This window comes from Littorina saxatilis, linkage group LG5 (assembly GCF_037325665.1).
Source record: "Littorina saxatilis isolate snail1 linkage group LG5, US_GU_Lsax_2.0, whole genome shotgun sequence".
Lineage (NCBI taxonomy): Eukaryota > Metazoa > Mollusca > Gastropoda > Littorinimorpha > Littorinidae > Littorina > Littorina saxatilis.
The window spans coordinates 28,369,135-28,390,580 of NC_090249.1; the positions used below are offsets into that span (position 1 = coordinate 28,369,135).

Here is a 21,446-nt window from a genome sequence, read left to right on the forward strand (position 1 = left end):
ACATGTATACATAAACGGACATTCATAAAATAAAAATTAAAATTAAAAAATTAAAAAATTAAAGGCACAGTAAGCCTCCCGTAAACCATCACAGATACGGTCAGGCTTTTACACACAGTACAAACACCCTTTCATTTAAACACTCACCGATTGAGAACATCCTAGGTGCCCCCCGTAAAGAGCGAACAATTTTCAAAGAATTTATTTTTGCGTGGTTTATCTTACCCCTGAGCCATCGTGAACCCGTGTGATCCAGTTTCCCTTTTTCACAATGTAGTCGTCAGTTAGTCATTTGAATGCGACTCGATGTGAGCTTATCTACAATAGCACGTTTTTATGCACGAAACAAACGGCTGTGGTTCACAAGAACTCTAGAGATGGCTTTTTACCGTTGAGAGGAACGGCAATATGCCGCATAAACCGTCGTCTGCTTCGACCCTTGCGTGACCCTGCTTCCGGGCTTTTCTTTTTTCAAACTTTCACAACTTCGAATTGCACTGATCTTGTCTTGATGAAAAAAGAATTCTTTTATGATTAAAGAATGTTTGTGTAACAAGCTGTCAATTTAGTATTTAGATTTTAAAAGTTAGGTCAGGCGCAAAAACGCACCACGGTCCAAAAACATTCTGATAATCATCGATCCACGACTATCGCCAGTTTTAAGGGAAGTTACTCATGTTTGACCTGAGTTCAGGATGGGTCCAAAAAGTGTTCGAGACAATCTGCAAAATGAATTCTTTATAAATTGCTCGCTCTTTAGGAAGGGCACCTAGGATATTCCCGTCAAGTTTGGTGAGCGTTCAAATGGAAGGGTGTTTGTACTGTGTGTAAAAGCCTGACAGTATCTGTGATGGTTTACGGGAGGCTTACTGTCCGGGCGTGATTTCCGGGATATTCATAACAGCCGTCCAGCACCAAAACGAGGCGCCATTGTTGTAAAGGGCCAAGTCCACGAAAATAAATTCTTTGAAAATTTCTCACGCTCGACAGAAAGCAACCAGGATGTTCCCGTTCGGTGAGCGTTTAAATGGAAGTATGCTGGTACTGTATGTAGACGCTCGGGGAGCTCTGTGATGGTTTACGGGAGGCTTACTGTGCCTTTAAATAAAATCATAAAAAGAGAAAAAAGGCAGAAAAACAGAATTCACAGTACCAGATGTACACATTACTTCATGTACTTCATTGAGAAAGAGCACTCGTAGTCTTCCCGTCTGTCGAGTCTGTCTGTTTGTGTTTTGAGTGTATACCGTACCGTCGCGATATAACCTTGAATGGTTGAAAACGACGTTAAACACCAAATAAAGAAAGAATGTATACCGTATATACGTATGCCATTTCGCGATCCATATGCAGTTTGTACGCTTAGTCACAGGATCGAGGGATGTCGGAACCAAAGGGTGGAGGTTAGGGGTTGAATGTGTAGCCTCAGTGCAATTGCGATCATGACACTTTGACTTTCCTGCTTAGCAGGCTGTTTCGTGGTGTCCTTCCTACTGGCAACGGAGACAGTGAAAGTGGGACAATAGTAGATTACTGGTTGTATCCTCGCCTTGGCCGGAAGAATCGGTGGGTCAAGTGTGGATTGTTCCGGACCAGAGGCACATGACAGAATGTGACAATTATTCATTCTCACTTTATCTCTCTCTCTCTCTGTTTGTTTTCTTTGTTAATTATTGGTGGAGGGGGGGGGGGGGGGGCTTGAAGCTCAGATCGGGAAGCACTGGACTCAGTTCAGATCATTTCGTTACGACGTGTATTTCGAATCCAGGTTGGGGCAGACACGTGTGAACTTTATATGTGATAACTCAGGGACAATATCCATGTCCAACCCCAGTGTCACGGCCATGACAAGTAAACAAACTGACTCGGTCATTTTGCCAGACTGAGTGCCGGTGGATAATTACACACATCTGAGTCAGTAGCGCGACTTTTGAAGCGGCTGGTAGTTTTCCACTTGGAACAAGCGACCTGAGTTTCCTAACAGCGAGACGATAGAGAATTAAATAAAATGAAAACGAAAATGTAACAAAACCGAGTGGGAGTTTGACGACCATCTCGTGTGCCTTTCTTCTATGTCACAAAAACAGCAAAGCCGCTGGGAGTTTCAGTGGTACTAACGGGACACAAAAACAGCAAAGCCGCTGGGAGTTTCAGTGGTACTAACGGGTATAATAGATCCAAGGCCGGTCATTTGATCAGTAAAACCTTTGACGTAATAACATAATGATAACCTTACTTCGGAAATCGGAAAACTGTAAAATGTGATCAAAACCGCTACGACTGACTGGTTGCATGGCGATCTCATTTCAAGAATTTTCAAACTGAATTGTAACCGGTAAATTGTCGAAAATTATTGGTGTCTACGAAAACCTAGAAAAACATAGAAGGGTGATCGTCATTACTCAACATTCGTACACATTACTTGTTTAATCTCTTCGCGGAGATCTTTTCGTTTGTGCTTCGTCACAGTTTACATTTCTCAGTTTGACTATCGTGCAAGCTACTTGACGAATTCTTCTGGGGTGTATTTTCCCTGTGCTATTTAACGCTGTTTCGCTATCAACATTTTGCAGTTTATGCACTGCCCTCCTTCAGAGAGAAATACTAGCTTCTTTGTTTCACGCAATCAGTAGAACTAAAGCTGACTTTATAAAAAAAAAAATGTTCTTTTTCAACTACTCTCTTTCTTCTCTTCTTCCCCAAGCTCCCCCACCAAACACCGCCACCCCCTTCTCTTTTAAATTTATTTTCTTCCGTTCGTTCCACACACACACACACACACACACACACACTCTCTCTCTCTCTCTCTCTGAGTTCCGAGTCTCCGGTCTTGTTTCACCGTTTTTTCTTTGCTTTTGCTTTGAACAATTTATTAGATACAAAACCTATAATAATACCAGTCGTCCTGCCATGGTTGATATATGATTTTTAAAGAATGTGTTTACATAAACTGTGTGTGTGTGTGTGTGTGTGTGTGTGTGTGTGTGTGTGTGTGTGTGTGTGTATGTGTATGACGGTGTGTGTGTGTGTGTGTGTGTGTGTGTGTGTGTGTGTGTGTGCCGTGTGCGGCCGTGTGTGTGTGTGTGTGTGTGTGTGTGTGTTCCCACAACAACAACAATAACATCGACAATATTGACAAAAGGTTCCATAATTACAACCGCAGAACTTTGATATCAACTCTGACCTGAATGGCCGGCGAACAAAAACGAGACTTGAATTAAAAATATAAGAGGGAAAGAAAGACTTTACTGATAATGACATAAGGGAAGTGATCGCAGACAAAAAAGAAGAAGAAAAGAAGAAGAAAAAAAAAAGAAAACTGATAAAAAGATGATTGTGACAATCAGCACAATAAATGACTCAAATTGTGTGGGCACTGAAATAAACAAGTCGCATTCTTCGTCACTATTCTTCGTCGTCCGTAGAAATGAGAGAACTGTGACGGTATTTTAGTTATACGCATGGCGACAATTAATCGCCATACAGTGACCTGCCGTGTACAAGTCTTCAGGTAACAGCCGATAAGCTACTGTACTGGAGCGAGCTTTCAACAAGAGCAAAAAGTCCCGACTTACCATATCGCACCCTGCTAATGAACTGTTGACACGTCAAATTCTTCAGCTCGTCCGTTTCTCCTATGATCTTATGATCGATATATGAGTGTTCCCAGTAAGAGTCCTCACACTAAAGGCCGTGAGTTGAAGTCGCAAAGAATTGACAGACGATGTTAGGCTGTGCAGTCACTGTAATTTGTACGCGTGGTCAAACAACAGAAACATACACAACCGGCACCTGACGCACTAGTAAGAGCCTTGTCTCTCCGTCTCTCTCTTTGAGTCTTTCCTATTACTTGTGTGTGAGTGTGTGCGTGCTTGACCCATTCATATGTCACACGCGCAGCGTGCCCTGTTGTCAACAACGACAGCCTCGCTTCCGCTCTTTTGAGCACGCGCGAAAGTGACATTTCCTGCAGTTTGTAGCAGACGACATTAACATCGGACATCAAACAATGTCTGCAAACTTTAAAAAAATCGGATTCTCTAAAGAAACGCAGCCAATGTATTTGCACTAATACTCTTATTGTATACTTAACACTTGCCAAAATATACAAACTTGGTGTCATTGGTCTTTATTTTCGGGAATGACGACATGGAACCAGCGAAAGCGCTCCTTCCAAAAATAGATAAGATCAAACCGAGGCTGCCATAACATTCCCCTCTCAAGTCGCAAGAACATCGGAGGGCTTTCCGACCGGAAGCTGGCAACTCCATCAAACAAAATCAATAACTTCAAAACTTGGCAGCCGACGGGGGATTTGATTATGCAGAGTTGATCCCTCCTTGTGAAGAAGAGGGACCGACCAACTGAATGTCCAACTCGCCGCCTTTGTGCCAGACAAAGGGATGTTTTTTCGCTCTTGAGGCCTGGCATCAAAGATGGCTTCCCCCGCCGAGTCTGCGGCCACCGAAGAAGCTGCAGCGAGTGTGCACGACGATGGAGCTGCCGCTGCTGAGGTAGAATTCGAAGAAGAACACGGAGAAGGAAGTGAAAACTTCCAAGGACCTCATAAGTGGCGGCAACATCTACGACACGTTAAAGCACCCAAGTGTGACAACAGCGACATTTCTTCGGACACAGATGATCCTGAAAACATCGCGGACAGGTAAGAATCGTCTTCGTAACATGCCATTTTTCAATGGTGTCTTTAGAAATTAGAGGGAGCGAAAAGTTTCGTGAAAGTTTGACAACTCCATAAATTATGCTAAGAGGATTTTAAATAATGGCAAGGAAAGTTATCAGTAGATTTGTGTATTCGGTGGAGTGTTTAGGTCTCATCTTTGTCAGCGTTTTCTCCCTTTTTATCTGCGAGTGCGATTCACGGTTCAGCTTATGAATAATTATGATCAGCAGGGAAATACCCGTACCCTCACAGTTTTGAACGTAACCTTTACCATTTCCAGTTCTTGAACAGCAGGAGCCACAAAGAAGAGAAGAAAAAGCAATGCATCATACAATGACTTTGGGTGGAACTGCATGGTACTGGTATAGGCTGTCTTTTGTTGATGCACAAGTTGTGTTTTCCTTGTGGATTCCCCGCAGTTTATTTTTCTTGATCTCGGCATCTATGGCTCTTGGTCAGAAGGAGGGGTTGTTGAGAGGATTATGCATACACTTTATTCTGCTCTTAGGCACACACAAAAAATAGGTGTGGTTAAGGTAACATAGCCACAAAAAAATAGGGTAGGAAGGTAGGCAATCACTTTTTTTTTTTTAAACTTTTTTTTCTAATGTGTACAAATTAAACCTACTTGACAGGGAAATAAGTGTGCGACTCGAGCGCTTTCGCTTTCATTGCGTTTTCTGCACTCGTTTTCTTGTTTTTGTGTTTGTTTTTTTGACAAATGTAATAAAAAGTTATAGGGTCGGCCCCTAAAAATTGGGTTACCGTAACCACACCTATTTTTTTTTTAGGCCTTAGTCTTAGATGAGTTTGAAACGAGCAAGCATTGTTCTTTTTATCATCTCTTTGTAAAAACGGAACACTTATATAATTAATGCAAGCACAATAATTTAATAAAGTGGGGTTTTTTCTACCCCCCCCCCCCCCCCCCCCCCACAACCACCCTCCCTCTTTCTCTCTGCCTGTTTTTTGTGTGTGAATATATGTGTGAGTTCAAAGCAAATTATATGAAACTATGTGATGTAATAATAATTAGCTGATTCCAAAATTCTTGGCAAGTCTTTTTAATTTGTACAGAATTTTAATTTTCATTCTGGTTGAATAAACAGTTACAGTAGCAGTAACAGAGCTAGACTTGCAATTTCCATTCAATTTGTAAAAATTTTGTATCTTGGCGGGCTGCAGTGAAACAGGTGTATATAGCCAGTCACGTATCGAGGTTTTTGGGTCAGTGATAACAGATTTAGCTGTTCAGTGTCACTGTGTGTTCGCTATCTACCAGGTATGCAGAAGGTTGTTGCGAAATGACCTCAGGCTTTGAAAGTTCAAAATTTGGCGGTTGCGCTGTCACTTGTGTCAGTGTCAAAGCGCTCCAGATTGAATGCTGTGTGTTGTTACTGTTACTTAGATAGCAGCTTCTAGTTGTACAGAAGTGTTGAGTGTGTAGTTCACTAATTAGGTAAACTTGAAGATGGAGCTCTGTTTTGATAGTCTGGATTTTGGAGAGACGGATATTGCCAGGTAAACTGTATGATTTTATTAATTTTGGGATTGATCTTGATCGGGTTGATGCTTTTTATGATTTTGGTTTTGTTTGTTGATGTTTATTTAATAAGTTCTGTTTTGGAACAAATATATATATATATATTATATATATATATGGGAGTCATTGGGACATCTGGCTTGAGAGTTTGCTGTCAATGTCAGTGATCCTGCAAAGTATTTAGACTTTTAATTTTATAAATATCTGTGATTTACTATGTATAGATATATATATATATATATGATGCCAATCATTTGTTACCTGATTTAACTACTCAGGTACTCCCATGTAGGTGGTGTAACAAGCGACTGCTAGTGCTACATGTTGTATATATATATATATATTTAGTCTTTTTGTTAAGACTGTTTGGGTAAAACAAAACTAGTCGTCAGCAAAGAATGTAAGCATCTTTTTGTTATATTTAGTCAAGTTTTGACTAAATATTTTAACATCGAGGGGGAATCGAAACGAGGGTCGTGGTGTATGTGCGTGCGTGTGTGTGTGTGTGTGTGTGTGTGTAGAGCGATTCAGACTAAACTACTGGACCGATCTTTATGAAATTTGACATGAGAGTTCCTGGGTATGAAATCCCCGAACGTTTTTTTTCATTTTTTTGATAAATGTCTTTGATGACGTCATATCCGGCTTTTCGTGAAAGTTGAGGCGGCACTGTCACGCCCTCATTTTTCAACCAAATTAGTTCAAATTTTGGTCAAGTAATCTTCGACGAAGCCCGGACTTCGGTATTGCATTTCAGCTTGGTGGCTTAAAAATTAATTAATGACTTTGGTCATTAAAAATCTGAAAATTGTAAAAAAAAAATAAAAATGTATAAAACGATCCAAATTTACGTTTATCTTATTCTCCATCATTTGCTGATTCCAAAAACATATAAATATGTTATATTCGGATTAAAAACAAGCTCTGAAAATTAAATATATAAAAATTATTATCAAATTTTTTTTTTCGAAATCAATTTAAAAACACTTTCATCTTATTCCTTGTCGGTTCCTGATTCCAAAAACATATAGATATGATATGTTTGGATTAAAAACACGCTCAGAAAGTTAAAACAAAGAGAGGTACAGAAAAGCGTGCTATCCTTCTTAGCGCAACTACTACCCCGCTCTTCTTGTCAATTTCACTGCCTTTGCCATGAGCGGTGGACTGACGATGCTACGAGTATACGGTCTTGCTGAAAAATGGCATTGCGTTCAGTTTCATTCTGTGAATTCGACAGCTACTTGACTAAATATTGTATTTTCGCCTTACGCGACTTGTTTATGTTGTTTGACTAACAGTAATGACAAGATATGTGGCTTTCATGAAATACATGTAGTTTGATAAACTTGAAGAAATCAGCAAATTCAATCATGAATGCATGCAGACTGGACACGTTAAATGAATGTTAAGTGTGCATCACCGGCAATAGCACATCACTCATTTTCATAAATTCATAGGATTAGGAGTATTATTCAGAATTTAAAAAAAAGTACTATTTATGGAAAGCTGGAAATCAGTCTGTACTTACTGAAATAGGAGGACAGTGTTAAGTGCACCGAGGTAAAGTTGTAGACTTTACCCCTCCGCTAATAAGTTTAAAGTCTACTGTCGCATTAGAATCAGTTGTGTACTTTTATAGCAATAGTCAATGCCAGGAAACACAATAACTCAAAACAAAAGGAATAAACCCATGATTAAGTTTATACTTAAGCCTCAATTTCCTGTACTTATAGCATACATCCTTTTTTTCATGGATATTCAGATTGCTGATTTTTAACTTTAGCCCATTAAATTTAATTTAAGCTTGAACTTTTTTTTCAATTTTTCCTTGTATGCAGAAGGAAATGATTTCAGAGCATTGTTCAGTGTTCATAATTTGTTGAACGCCTCAGTCAAAGTGGAGTATGAATCCAACATTTGACAGGTTAAACATGGTTTTGTTGGGTGCTGTTGCTAGATTTGCCAGTGTCTGCTCTGCAAACATACTGGAGTCTGTTAAGTATGACTTATACATACATGTATGAGTGTGTTTCAGATTTTGAGAGAAAACAATTATAAGGCATTTTTGAAAAGACTGAAAGAGTAATAAGATAATATTACTGAGCAAGGCAGGGACTGTAAAACTTAGTCAATGTCTTAACGGAAGCAATTGTGGCTCAAGCACTCGTTAGAAAAATCTGTAGAACTAAGTGTTACGTGTATGTCTTTACGGTAGCATGTGGCTGCAGCACTCGTTAGAAAATTCTGTAGAACTATGTGTTACATGTATGTCTTTACGGTAGCATAAGACTGCAGCACTTGTAGTTGTAAAACATCAACAGAGTTTTATATATTATATCTGTATATTTGTGTTTGACTGCAGTAACTGTTAGTGTTAAGCGTTTGTTTTCAAGAATGAGCAGTTGCTGTTTTACAGTTCTAAGTGATATTGAAACTGGAGATTGCGGATGGGTGTAATTTTCTTCACTTCTGTTAGTTTAGAAGAACTTTTGTTGAGGGGCAGATGGTATTATTATTATTACATATGATCTCTTATGATGATCAATGGTTGACCAAGTTAACATTGTGCCAGAAGAAATGAAACAGTCATAACGCTCTACTCAAGCTTTACTTGAAGCAAACTTGGTGATGTGCACAATAATTGTTTACTTCTCCATGTTGTCAGTATCTTGACCTATTAAGTAATATGAGATTGGCCTTGGGACACTTGTGTTCAGGTCATATCAGTGACAGTGCAGGACTAATGATAATCTGTGACAGTGTGAGTTGTGTTCTGTTTGGTGCATGAATCTTATCTCAAGGTGTTGAAGTTTAGAGTGAGGAGATGGCTTGACTGGAGGTTAATGGCTGATGTCTATAATATCCACAAAAGGGACCAAACAAAAGTGGTCATTATAGACGTGTGATTGCCATAGATTAGAAAAGTGAATTATGTGAAAGAAAACTCGTCGGGGATCTTTCGAGAGGTGGGTGCAAGGGCAGGTTCAACTGTACCAACTACCATAGCTTGAAATGGTTATAAGCAGTGCAAAATACTTAGTGACTTGCATAACTAAATTCATTAACTTAAACAGGATTGCTTAAATGACATTCACTGATTCAGTGGACACATATATATACTGAAACAAACACTTTGATCCAGTCTGTACTATTTGTTGCAAGAGTTTTGAAAGTGGAAGAAATTATACTATAGTTCTATAAACTGCTGACATTTATTAGCCTGTGAGACTTGGTGTAATCTACCTTACGATTAAGGAACAATATTCAGTGTCAAGTCATTACCATTTTCCCCGGATGCATTTTAGCATTCAGAGCTGAGACTGAATTTTTTTTAGTGTTTTTACGGAGTCGATGATTACCATTGTGCATGTAGTGATGTACTTTTTCACTGACATGCTGGGGAAAATTATGTAAAAAAAAAAAAAAATTAAAACACAGAAGAAAAAAGATTATTGACAGTACATGTACATTTGTAGTTTTCGTGTGTAAACAATAAAATGTTAGCACAAGACAGTTACTGAAAAATGCTTTTTATGGTGATAATACAGATTTCAGGTAATTGGTGATATTCGGATAAAGTTTATGTTCAGCCCAGGCCAGGTCCGTACTCCTAGTCCTATTCCATAAAATGAGTTTGCTCACAGTGACAACTGACATTATGATAACAGAGTGTGTGTTTTTTGTCTGCAGAAAACTGTCAGTGGTGTCTGAAGAAGACCAAAACCAAGAGTCCAAAAAATCAAAAGAAACAGAACACTCGGAACAAAAAATCCCACCATGGAGACAAGAATACCTGGAAAAGAAGAAGGACCGTCAGGTATGTGCTTGTTCTTGTTTCTCACAGATATACATGTATGGCATGCACACCTGCACACAGTTTTTCTTTCCTTCAAACTCATTCTTTTGGGTCAGGCATAGTCAGACAGTGGGGGGTTCCTGCTCATTTTTAGGGATTTCGTTTGGCATTGAGTGACAATTACTTTAAGATATGCCAAACAAAATTTCAAATCGCCAGTAATCTTTGCAGAATTGCTGAACTTCTTCACAGTAGGGGGAAGGTGACTGCCTTGAACTTCTGAAAATTGCAGAATCTTGACAGCAAATTTGCCAGGGAAAATAAGTCTTAGCAAAGTCCTTTCAGTTTAGATTATGAAGTTAAAGTTGCTCACTGTGTATGTTGTGCAGTTTACTCTGACAAGAATGTATCATTATTTTATTTCTGTTCTTTATTCCTTTCAGGCTGGAAAGCCATCCAGCACTGGCTCATCTCAAGTAAGTACATTTTTATGCATTTTGCTTATTTTAGTTACGCAATATTTCTTGCTTCTGTATCTTCATTTGAATATTTGAGATTATGAACTAAACTTCTTATAGTAACGCACAACCAGAGACCTGAAACCAAAAACAAAAAGTTAGTTTGATTGTTTATAGTCGCATTGTGTTTCAATAAATCTGTACTGTAATTAATGATCAGAGGAAGTTCACAGCCAAGTAGCCTACAGTCTACTGATTCTAGGCTGTTCCTTCCTTCCTTCCTTCTTTCCTTTTAAGTGTCATGATTGAAATTAAAAGGAGATAACAATCTGAGATAAAGCCAGTTGCAATATTGAACATTGCGGAATGTTTTCAGCAGTGAAAAGGACCAAAGTTATACTAAAAGTTTGTGTTGTTCTCTTTGTGTGATAATGCTCCAAAATGAGAATCCTGATAAACCAAGTTGGGGTGGTGAAAGTGCTGAGTGTGTTCACCAACAAAAAGGAACCAAGTACAGGTGAACCCTCCCTTTAGGACCTCCAAAAATCTGAGAAAATCAGGTCTTAAAAAGGAGGGAGTCTTAAAATGGGGGTAAATAAAATTTACAAAGAGTATGAACAGAAAATCTAAGAAAACAGGCTCTTCTAAGGGAGGGGGTCTTAAAAGGGGGTATCCACTGTACATTCAAAAGTATTGATTGTTATTGTGTTTGCGTCCTTCAGATACCGGTCAGTACGTTGATGAGACGTCGCAGTCAACACCTTTCAGGGGCGGAGTCAGCCTTCACTCGTCAAGTAGTCAACAGTGGAGCAAACGCCCGAAAGAAGATCTCACCTTCAAACTCGGTAAGATACTTATGGACATTGGACACTTTAAAATAACAACACCAAGGGAGTAAATTTGTCTGCCCTTGAAAGTAGGAGTCTGGTATTTTGACACAGCAAAAGAACCCCACAAAAACATCTTCCTATTCTTGCTGTTGGTCATCAAAGAACATCAGGGTAACAATTTCTCAAAGTGCGCATGCACCTGAACAAGATCACAGATACAAGACCTGCACCAGTGTACCCGCAGAGAATGCTGATGCTAGCATTATTGGTATGAAGAAAAAATATCTTTTGGAGGCTCCTCGTAGTAATTTCTGCTTGTGCAGAAAACTGCAGTCACCCATAAGGACTGTTCTGCAAATTGAAGTGGAAGAGGGGAAAAAACCATCCTGTGACATATTGATGGATTTTCTAATCTGTCCTTCTGTGGTCCGACAGTTTCGTCAAGCCAACCTATCAGCCAGCACAGGCAGCCTTGCCGGTCGGAGAACACCATCAACAGGAGACGCTCCGTCAACGTACCTGACCCAGAAACGCATCGAGCGAGTACAGCGCGCTCGACTTTACCTGTTGCAACAGACAGGGCCTAACTCTTTTCTCATTGGAGGAGACTCGCCTGACCACAAGTTTCGTGTCATCATCGGCCCGCAGGTGAATTGTTTTTTTCTTGTTTGGTTTTCAAGTGCAGTTTCTTGGTTTATTGCTCAGATTTGAGTTGAAAGTGAGATTGATATTTCTGGTACTTTTGTTGTTGTTGGTCTTCTGTAAATTTAAAAATTTTCCTTTGGCATTTTTCATTGCACGTACCAGTGCATGTTTCATCTGTTTCAAAATGCTGCCAAACAACTTGGCAAAGAGAGATGCATAGTGCTACTCATTATCTTTCAACCTCAATAAAACATTGTTTTTGTGTTCAACAGACATGTAGCTGCGGCCGAGGACCCCACTGCGTACACGTTTTGTTTGTCATGCTGAGAGTCTTCCAAGTAGGAGAGAGCGACCCCTGTCTTTGGAGCAAAACCTTGAAAAACTACGAGGTGAGTAGCTAGACTGGTAATGATACAGGGTTGTTCTCAGGCTTTGGTCACGGAAGCATATGTTTTTATCCGACGCCACGTTCTGATGCAGATCCTGGGCCAGTCGACCGTCTGATGGTTTTGACATAAAGAAAATCTTCTGACAGAACAAAGTTTTTGTAGAGAGGACATTTGGACCTATACTTATTTTCAATCTAGGTGGAACTGACCTATTGTCCTCTTGGGTCTGGGAGCAACATTGTTGATAAGCAATTTGGAGGGGGAGAGGTGTCGGCTAAAGGGGTGAAGAGAGGGTCAATGCATGTATCTTCCTTTGAGGGATTTTAATGGGAGAGATATTGTTACTACATGTACTTTCACAAGCAGACAGAACGTTTACATACTGCTGATGGGGTAATCGATAGGGTATTGATGGATGCAAGTATGTTTGAAACTTTGATAAACATTCTGGTGCTTTTCGTGCAAAAATATACTGTTTTAAATTTTGGGATTGGTCTTGGTATTGCTTGCTCAGGCAGAGATTTTAGAACCTTGCATACAATCATGGAGGAAATTATGATTATACATGTATTTCAGGTCACAAGGGACAGTAAAGTTTGAAATCTTAGAAAGATATTGGATAAATAGGAAAAGTCAATAAGCGATTAAATCATTTTGTATTTAATATGCTTTATAACAAAATGCTTACAACTGTTCTTCCTCCTTGCAGGTTGAGAACTTGTTTCGCATCTACCATGACAAGCGCAGTTCACGACTCATGAGGCGGCGCCAAGAGAAAGCCAAAGAGAACAGTTCACCCGAGGAAGGAACAGAACCCGCCGCCGCCTCACGGGAAGAAGCCTGCGCACCGTCAGAAAATGATACCGGGTCAGTCATGGAGAATGTTTTAATATGTTTCAGGGGGATTTTTTTCTATTTCGCAGAGTCAGCGTTCTGTACAGACTCTAAGTAGAAGGAATCATAGCACCCTCGCATGCAAATTCATGCACAAAGATTGATACGCAGGTGAAAGTCTGAGGCCCTGGAAACACACAGATACCTAGCATCCAAACCCTCAAAGACGGTGTCATGCTATACTGCAAGGCAGGTTTGAAAAAAAACGTTTGGCTTGCAAAACTCTCAGTGAGTCTCACCATAAGATAAATCTGAGAGTAAGAAGCTCAGGAATGTAGAAGAAGAAGAAGAAGTGTTTCAGTTTGAATGTTGATTTGGTCAGGTTGTGGCCTATTTTGGCAGACTTCATATTTTTTATGTGAAAATTAGGTTTTTAAAAAGTGTTCAACTCTAACAGGACAATTTTTCTCAGTGTGGCACATGCCAGGAAATCAACATTGTGAGTTTGATAAAACTTAATTTGAAATTCCAAAATCTTGTGATTTTTTTTATTTATTTTTTGGCACCGATTTGATGGACATTTTGGAACATTTCAGGTTGTTGTAGAATGTTATTGGAAGCTTTGCTCAACTGAATTTTTTTTCATTTCCCAGGAGCACGAGGGAGGAGGAAGACACTTGTCCCATCTGTCTTCTGGAGATGCTTGAGGGGGAGAGTCTGATCAAGTGCGAGAGTGGTTGTCACAACCGTCTTCACCACCACTGCATCGCCATCTGTAAGTCATCTACAGTCGTTACAGTGCAATCTTCCTTTTAAGGCCGCCCAATGTATGGCTTCATCCCTTTTAAGACCCCCCAATTTATGGCTTCATCCCTTTTAAGACCCCCCAATTTATGGCTTCATCCTTTTTAGGCCGCCCAATGTATGGCTTCATCCTTTTTAGGCCGCCCAATGTATGGCTTCATCCTTTTTAGGCCGCCCAATGTATGGCTTCATCCTTTTTAGGCCGCCCAATGTATGGCTTCATCCTTTTTAGGCCGCACAATGTATGGCTTCATCCTTTTTAGGCCGCCCAATGTATGGCTTCATCCTTTTAAGGCCGCCCAATGTATGGCTTCATCCCTTTTAAGACCCCCCAATTTATGGCTTCATCCCTTTTAAGACCCCCCAATTTATGGCTTCATCCCGACCTTGTTTTTGTTTGCATTTTCTGTTCATGACCCCTGTAAAATTACCCCCCATATTAAGACTCCTTCCTTTTTAAGGCCTGATTTTCTCCGATTTTTGGAGGTCTTAAAAGGGGGGTTCTACTGTACTTGTATGAGAAAGAGTCTGAATTTGGTGCTGAAATCTTGAGGATATATGTGTGGTTTGAGTAAGATTTTATTCACATTAAGTATCACAAAACAGGAGCAAACAATTTGGGCACAAAATTAAGCAAGAGTTTCTCTTATGTTATATTGTGTTTGATGGTAAGATGGGGGTGAGATGATGAGGGATTTATCAAGCGTTGGGTCAGTTCTTAGGACTGACACATCATACAGCGCAAATCGGATGCTAGGGTGCATGATAGAGGGAAATCACTTACTGTGTCTGGTGATACTTGGAAGATAAAGGGGGAGGTTGGAAGCCCATGAGATTTTCAGATAGGGCTTCAACATTCTTTCTCTGCTAGTAGTCATTTATTTTTGCTGTGCTATGCTAAGTAACTATTAATGTCCCCAGTACCAGTGACTATTTGGGACATGAGGTGTTTAGACGCGACAGTTCATTTAAAAAAAAATTTGTCCTCCAAATATTGCAGGGTTTGAGGAGTGTCGGAGACAGAATGACCCACTGAGCTGTCCCCTCTGCCGTACTCCTTGGACATCAAATACCACAGAGATCAAAACGTGAGTTCCTCTCTGTATTTTCACTTGTACTTTTTGAAGAGCGGAGGACTGATGACTGGTAGTTTCTTTGTTTATTTATTTTTGTTTGTTTGTTCATTTGTTTTTAGGGAGTGGGTTAAGGTTGCCTGGATCACTTTACTTTAAGCATAATCATTGATTTGATTTGCTAGACGACTTACAAGGTGCATAATTAGGTTGAATAGTTTTGCAATTATACTTTAGAAATAAACAATAAATGTATTATCAGTGGATTGGCTTTTTATATTTAGTCAAGTTTTGACTAAATATTTTAACATCGAGGGGGAATCGAAACGAGGGTCGTGGTGTATGTGCGTGTGTCTGTGTGTGTGTGTGTGTGTGTGTAGAGCGATTCAGACTAAACTACTGGACCGATCTTTATGAAATTTGACATGAGAGTTCCTGGGTATGAAATCCCCGAACGTTTTTTTTCATTTTTTTGATAAATGTCTTTGATGACGTCATATCCGGCTTTTCGTGAAAGTTGAGGCGGCACTGTCACGCCCTCATTTTTCAACCAAATTGGTTGAAATTTTGGTCAAGTAATCTTCGACGAAGCCCGGACTTCGGTATTGCATTTCAGCTTGGTGGCTTAAAAATTAATTAATGACTTTGGTCATTAAAAATCTGAAAATTATAAAAAAAAAATAAAAATTTATAAAACGATCCAAATTTACGTTTATCTTATTCTCCATCATTTGCTGATTCCAAAAACATATAAATATGTTATATTCGGATTAAAAACAAGCTCTGAAAATTAAATATATAAAAATTATTATCAAAATTAAATTGTCCAAATCAATTTAAAAACACTTTCATCTTATTCCTTGTCGGTTCCTGATTCCAAAAACATATAGATATGATATGTTTGGATTAAAAACACGCTCAGAAAGTTAAAACAAAGAGAGGTACAGAAAAGCGTGCTATCCTTCTTAGCGCAACTACTACCCCGCTCTTCTTGTCAATTTCACTGCCTTTGCCATGAGCGGTGGACTGACGATGCTACGAGTATACGATCTTGCTGAAAAATGGCATTGCGTTCAGTTTCATTCTGTGAGTTCGACAGCTACTTGACTAAATATTGTATTTTCGCCTTACGCGACTTGTTTGTTTTCTTTTGTCGACAGTAGGGTACAGAATAATATGCTCTACTCTCTATGCAATGCAACAGATATCAGTATATGTTATTTTACCCGTGTTCGGAATTCACCCTGATGTTGTGGTTAAATAGAAATGCACTCAAATCAAGCACACCCAAACATTCACATGTATAAAACGAAAGAGCAAACCCAATTCTGATCATCACATTAGCCTTACTGTAGCCATGACTTTTGTTTACTTTGACAAAAGCACACACAGTGAGAGCTCTGACCACCCTGAGGTTCCCCCCAACACGCGCTCCTCCTCCCCACAACCTGCAAGGGGGGAAACAGACGGGCGCCTACCCCACGCCGAGCCCGTCTCACAAGAATTTCAACCTGTGGCCGCTCCCTGGATTGAGGTGAGGATAATGTGTTTTAAAGTGTCCGAGAGAACGTGATTGTTATGTGTGTGCTTGATTCCAGTATTTGTCATGTCCTACATTTTTATTTTGATCTATGAAGAAAGTCTTGGGGGGGGGGGGGGGGGGTGTGCATGTTTTAGTTGCGCTGCATACTTTCAATTTTATACTGATGAATAGGAAAATGCTACCTTATGTTTGTGTTCAGAGGGAATAGCTTTCCGCTTAGGAAATTTGTTGTTCGGGAAAATAAAACTTCATTGTTAGGAAACTAAAACCAACTGTTTATGGTGAATGTTCCCTGTTGACATAGGTTCCTTTTCAATACCTATAAGTTTTGTGCTGATGACTGTATTTATTGTTATCCAATGCCTGTCTGTGTTACAGCCTCTTAAACTTAAAGGACGAAATGGTTGACAATGTGTTTCACAATTGCAGGCACTGGGAGAGGACCTAGTAAACTGCCTCTTCTCTCGCAACTGGTCTTTTCGTGAAACGGGGCTCAAACACTTGAGCAAGGAGATCATCGCCACATTGCTACGCAGCGCCGGGGAGGGTCGCAGTGGGGCCATCGTGTCCCCCACACGACAGGCAGCAACTCACTCAATGCTGGAGACATCCTCCACAATCCTGGCGCACATGTGTGGCGATCCCGTCTACAGGGTCTTTGTCGCCTGCTTGGTAGGTGGATTTTTTTTCTCCTTAAGTTGAACTGAATGTTAAGTGACACACTCTTTCCAATGTAAACATTTGACTCACCACCATCTCAGATCTGCCAAGGCTTTTGCATTAGGAAAAACTCTTTCTCTTGGGCATGTACCAAACACCAACAATCTGACTGCTTCCTGTGATGAGTTGGTATTTTTTATTTGAATTCATTTCTTAAAAAGCCACTAGTGGAGGTGATGAGCTGCTAAACTGTTGGTTTTGTTTTGTTTTGTTTTTTCAAAAGTGTAACTGGACAATTCGGCTAGATAAGGTTCTTGTGGGGCCATGCTCTTTGGGGTGACAAAAATGCAAACAACAGCACTACAGTCTCTGAATGTTCATACAGAATGATGGTGGTGTAGTAATGTATTGCTTTGTGGGCTGCCAGAGGCATACAGGTGGTAAGTTCTTTTGATGTTTGCAAACACTCAACAGATGAGCGCTTCATTTTGTCACCAGATATCTGTTTGTTCAGTGTTGTTTTCTTTGTGGTGGTTTTTGTTAATGTTCTTTTCATGTTTATTCTTTGCTGAGAATTTTAGATTGCAATGGTAAGTGGTATGTTACTGTCTGTGCAGCGGTCCGTACGAACGTTACTTTCCTACACACCCTGTCGTGATGAACATCAAAAACAGCGTCTGCAGAAACTGCTGAAACCTGTCATCAACTCCATCTTCCTCAAGTGTACAGATGGAAACAGGTAAATCAGTTTTTATTGTCTGTTTAATGCTTTCGTGCTGTGAACAAAATATGCCAACACCTGTCGCTCCTGTTTTAACTTTTACTCCTTGCACATAAGGATACACACACACACACACACACACACGAGCACACACACACACACACACATCCTCACGCACGCATGTACACATAAGACAGACGTAGGACATAAGATTTTTTGTTCTTCATGCAATACAAACAATGCATGAAAAATAGTGGCTTGACTGCTCTTGAAATAGATGAACACACAGGCACATACTCAAACACATAAGCTATCCGCACATCCGCAAACCAATTTCTCGAATGGTAAATATTCCCCTCTTTGCCTATAACATACACACATTACTCCCCCGAAAGTGGCATATGGCTGCCTAAATGGCGGGGTAAAAAAGGTCATACATGTAAAATCCCAATTGTGCCAAAAATATGTGTGTACATGGGAGTTTCAGTTCATGAATGCAGAAGAAGAAGAAGAATACACACATTACGGTATGTACCCCTATATGTAATATGCTTTACGGGTGCTTTGTGTCTGTGTCTCTAATGATGTGTCCAATGTGATCAGACGTACCAGCCAGCTGTCTCTGTCCACCCTGCTGGAGCTGGCCAAGGGTCAGTCTGGGGAACTGGCCGTGGGACGCGAGATTGTCAACCCTGGTAAGTATTCTACACTGAATACTTGCACACAGCATGCTGATCTTTCTCCTCTTGGGCTCCCCTTAATATTAGTTTTTGATGTGAAAACATTTCTTGCACATCTCAATGAATAGATTTAAGCAAAGCTGTGAAAATGTGATCTAATTTTGGAGTTGGAAACATTATTTCCTCCTTTTTAATTTTCTGAACTTCCGTTTCATTTGCAAAGTAAGTCATTCGACAGCTTTCATGGGATCTACTCGAAAGCTACCTGTATGTTGTAGATGGTAAGATGTTTAGGTTTTACAGTACATGTACTACAATGGTAGCAGGCTAACCTCCGGTAAGATAAAATCACAAATAGCCTTAATAGGGTGTTCTGTTGAATAAGTTTGCCGGGGATGTGCTAGTTTTTTTCATTTGCTGATACTTGTTTCCAGAAATATTGAGGCGAAAGTATAGGTTTCACTCTTTGATAGTGGTATCATAAAACATGTGTTGGTAGGATTAAACTACTCTTGATAACCAACCTGTTCCCCCACTTTGAAAGGCACGGAAGGGCTAAAGCATAGGTTTCACTCTTTGTCAGTGGTATTGTAAAACATGTTTGTACTCCGGAAGGCCCGGGACAGCCCGCAAAAAAAGTGCTGTGCCGATTCCGTAACGCCCGATATGGCCCGCAGAACACTGCATTGGATTGTGGGATAGACCAAAGCGAAAGTAGGTCAACGCGACCTAGTGTTCTGCGGGCCATATCGGGCGTTACGGAATCGGCACAGCACTTTTTTCGCGGGCTGTCCCGGGCCTTCCGGAGTGCAGAGGGTTAATAACCAACCTGTTGCCCCACTTTTACAGGGACAGAAGGGCTAAAGCATAAGTTTCACTCTTTGTCAGTGGTATCATAAAACATGTATTGGTATGATTAAACTACTCGTGATAACCAAGTTGCTCTCCCACTTGTACAGGCACAGAAGGGCTTGACGGGCTGGACTTTGTGGTGCGCTGCGCCACAGAGGAGTACGACATCAACGCTGTGCAGTGGCAGTGGCTGCTTGGTCGACTCTACGTGCTCGACAAGCTCATGGAGGAGTTCCCCAACGAGTTCCTTCCACGCCCAGCAGCCCCACCAAACTCAGCTGGCGCGGCAGAAGATGCTGGTGAACCTCCTGAAGAAGCAGGGGCAGCGACTGGTGAATCACCGAAGCAGGACCAGCAACCGCCACTCATCAACTATGAGAGGCTGATGTCGGTGGCGCACTTTTCCGTCAAGGCTGTGTGCAGCTCTCACATGCGCATTGCACGCATGTCACGACGGGTGTTTCTGCTGAGTGGGAAGCTTGGGTCACATATCGACACCATCATCGACGAGCTGGAGGAACTCCTCAATGACACCTCCTCCTCTTCTTCTGTTATGTCGCTCAAACGCAAGCTGAGGAGGATTGTGGCTGACTTTCAACTGTCGGAGAAGATTGTGCACGAGCTTCAGCATGGCTGTGAAAAAATTGCAGGAGGAAGGTTCGAGTCTTCGACATCCACTCCACTGGATTCTCCCATCTCCACCCCTCGTTGTAACTCGCCCAATACCTTTGTGTCGGAAATCCCTAATGAGGGGGTGAAGGTCAGTGGGGAGGGGGAGAAGGAGAAACAAGCCCCAGCGGCTCCACCTAACACTCCCACGCACAGGAACCGGCGCAAGGTGAGGCGACACTCAGCGCGTCGAAGCAACGAGCGACCGAACAAAACGCCTAACATATCCCCTGTAGATTCCCAGATGCCAGCAGGCGACAAAGACGATTATAAAGATAGTCCCCCTCCTTTGTTACAAGTAGACCCGGAAGACAGAACTCCTCTTCCACACACCCCACCCAACCCTCCCCGCACGCTGGCCTGTTCCACACCGGTCATCAGGGTTCGACCACCGTCCACAGCTGAAGATTTGGCAGCTGGTGTTCACCACACAGAAGATCTGAGTTTGAACTTGATAACAAGCCCGGGAGAACACAGTGTGGCAAGAACTAACGTCAATCAGGAACACGTGATGATCCTGGACAGGGGGGAAATCAAAACACCCCCCAGTGAGGTTTTGAAGCGGCAAAAAACAGAGCGTAAGACTAAAAAGTGCAGCTGCTCATGTCACGATCGTGACAGCGGTCTCCACGACGACGCAGCCTCTCAGACTTCTGGGACGGCCGGAGTCCCAAACACACCGGAGAGCTACCGGAATCGGTTCCACACGGCCGAACAGGAGTCAATGAGCAGTGATGATTTTCTGGACTTTAACAACCCTTCCTGCTCAACCAATGAAAAGCCAGTGTCTTTCAAGTCCGAGGTGGCAGAGTCACCCAAATCTTCTCCCAGTCACACACTCAGCAGTGGTGAGTACAACAGCAATTTTGCCAGTTGTAGTTAAGCATAGATAGTGTTAACACATTGTCTCTGATAGTGATAGGGTTAGAGTCATGTGAGATCGTAAGGAATCAGTGTGTGTGTGTGTGTGTGTCTTGACATAAGTCATTGGTTTGAATGCATGGATTTAGTATAAATACAAAAAAGACCAGATGCTTGGATGACAAGCTGGTTGTATGACCTTTGGAACTGACCAAATAAGTGGAACTTACTTATTGATTTGTTTTGAATAAACCACCGGTATGTGGTGAACTGGTCATAGGGCTTATAAGTTATAGCTTGATGACATCAACCTACACTTAGCTGCCGAATAAGAGATCTGCAGAAGAGTAGCGAGCATACATTGCGCACCAGTTCTGTTCATAAAAGGAGTATAGAGTCAAAGC

The 21,446-nt window shown here is 41.1% G+C and overlaps 2 protein-coding genes across 4 annotated transcripts in view; one reads left to right on the top strand and one right to left on the bottom strand.

The window, feature by feature from the left end:
* The window catches only part of LOC138966767 (uncharacterized), a 45,618-nt gene extending 41,758 nt beyond the window's left edge, over positions 1–3,860 (bottom strand). Inside the window, exon 1 of the mRNA XM_070339099.1 lies at positions 3,576–3,860. The gene's annotated coding sequence lies outside the window, so the exon portion shown is untranslated. The remainder of the gene's footprint in view (positions 1–3,575) is intronic.
* Positions 3,861–4,212: 352 nt separating this feature from the next.
* Positions 4,213–21,446, top strand: part of LOC138966768 (mitogen-activated protein kinase kinase kinase 1-like) — a 29,355-nt gene continuing 12,121 nt past the window's right edge. For 2 of the 3 annotated variants that reach the window (XR_011455758.1, XM_070339100.1), the window contains exons 1-14: positions 4,213–4,663; positions 9,918–10,044; positions 10,467–10,499; positions 11,204–11,326; positions 11,747–11,959; positions 12,229–12,345; positions 13,055–13,212; positions 13,833–13,954; positions 14,984–15,071; positions 16,440–16,590; positions 17,029–17,271; positions 17,877–17,998; positions 18,584–18,675; positions 19,620–21,029. Coding sequence is in view for 2 of the 3 variants with exons in the window: in XM_070339100.1 (XP_070195201.1) it covers positions 4,437–4,663; positions 9,918–10,044; positions 10,467–10,499; positions 11,204–11,326; positions 11,747–11,959; positions 12,229–12,345; positions 13,055–13,212; positions 13,833–13,954; positions 14,984–15,071; positions 16,440–16,590; positions 17,029–17,271; positions 17,877–17,998; positions 18,584–18,675; positions 19,620–21,029 (3,226 nt within the window). In the remaining variant the exon portion in view is untranslated. Of the gene's footprint in view, positions 4,664–4,985; positions 5,038–9,917; positions 10,045–10,466; positions 10,500–11,203; positions 11,327–11,746; positions 11,960–12,228; positions 12,346–13,054; positions 13,213–13,832; positions 13,955–14,983; positions 15,072–16,439; positions 16,591–17,028; positions 17,272–17,876; positions 17,999–18,583; positions 18,676–19,619; positions 21,030–21,446 lie in introns of those variants that run through there. The other variant, XM_070339101.1, reaches the window with a different exon arrangement.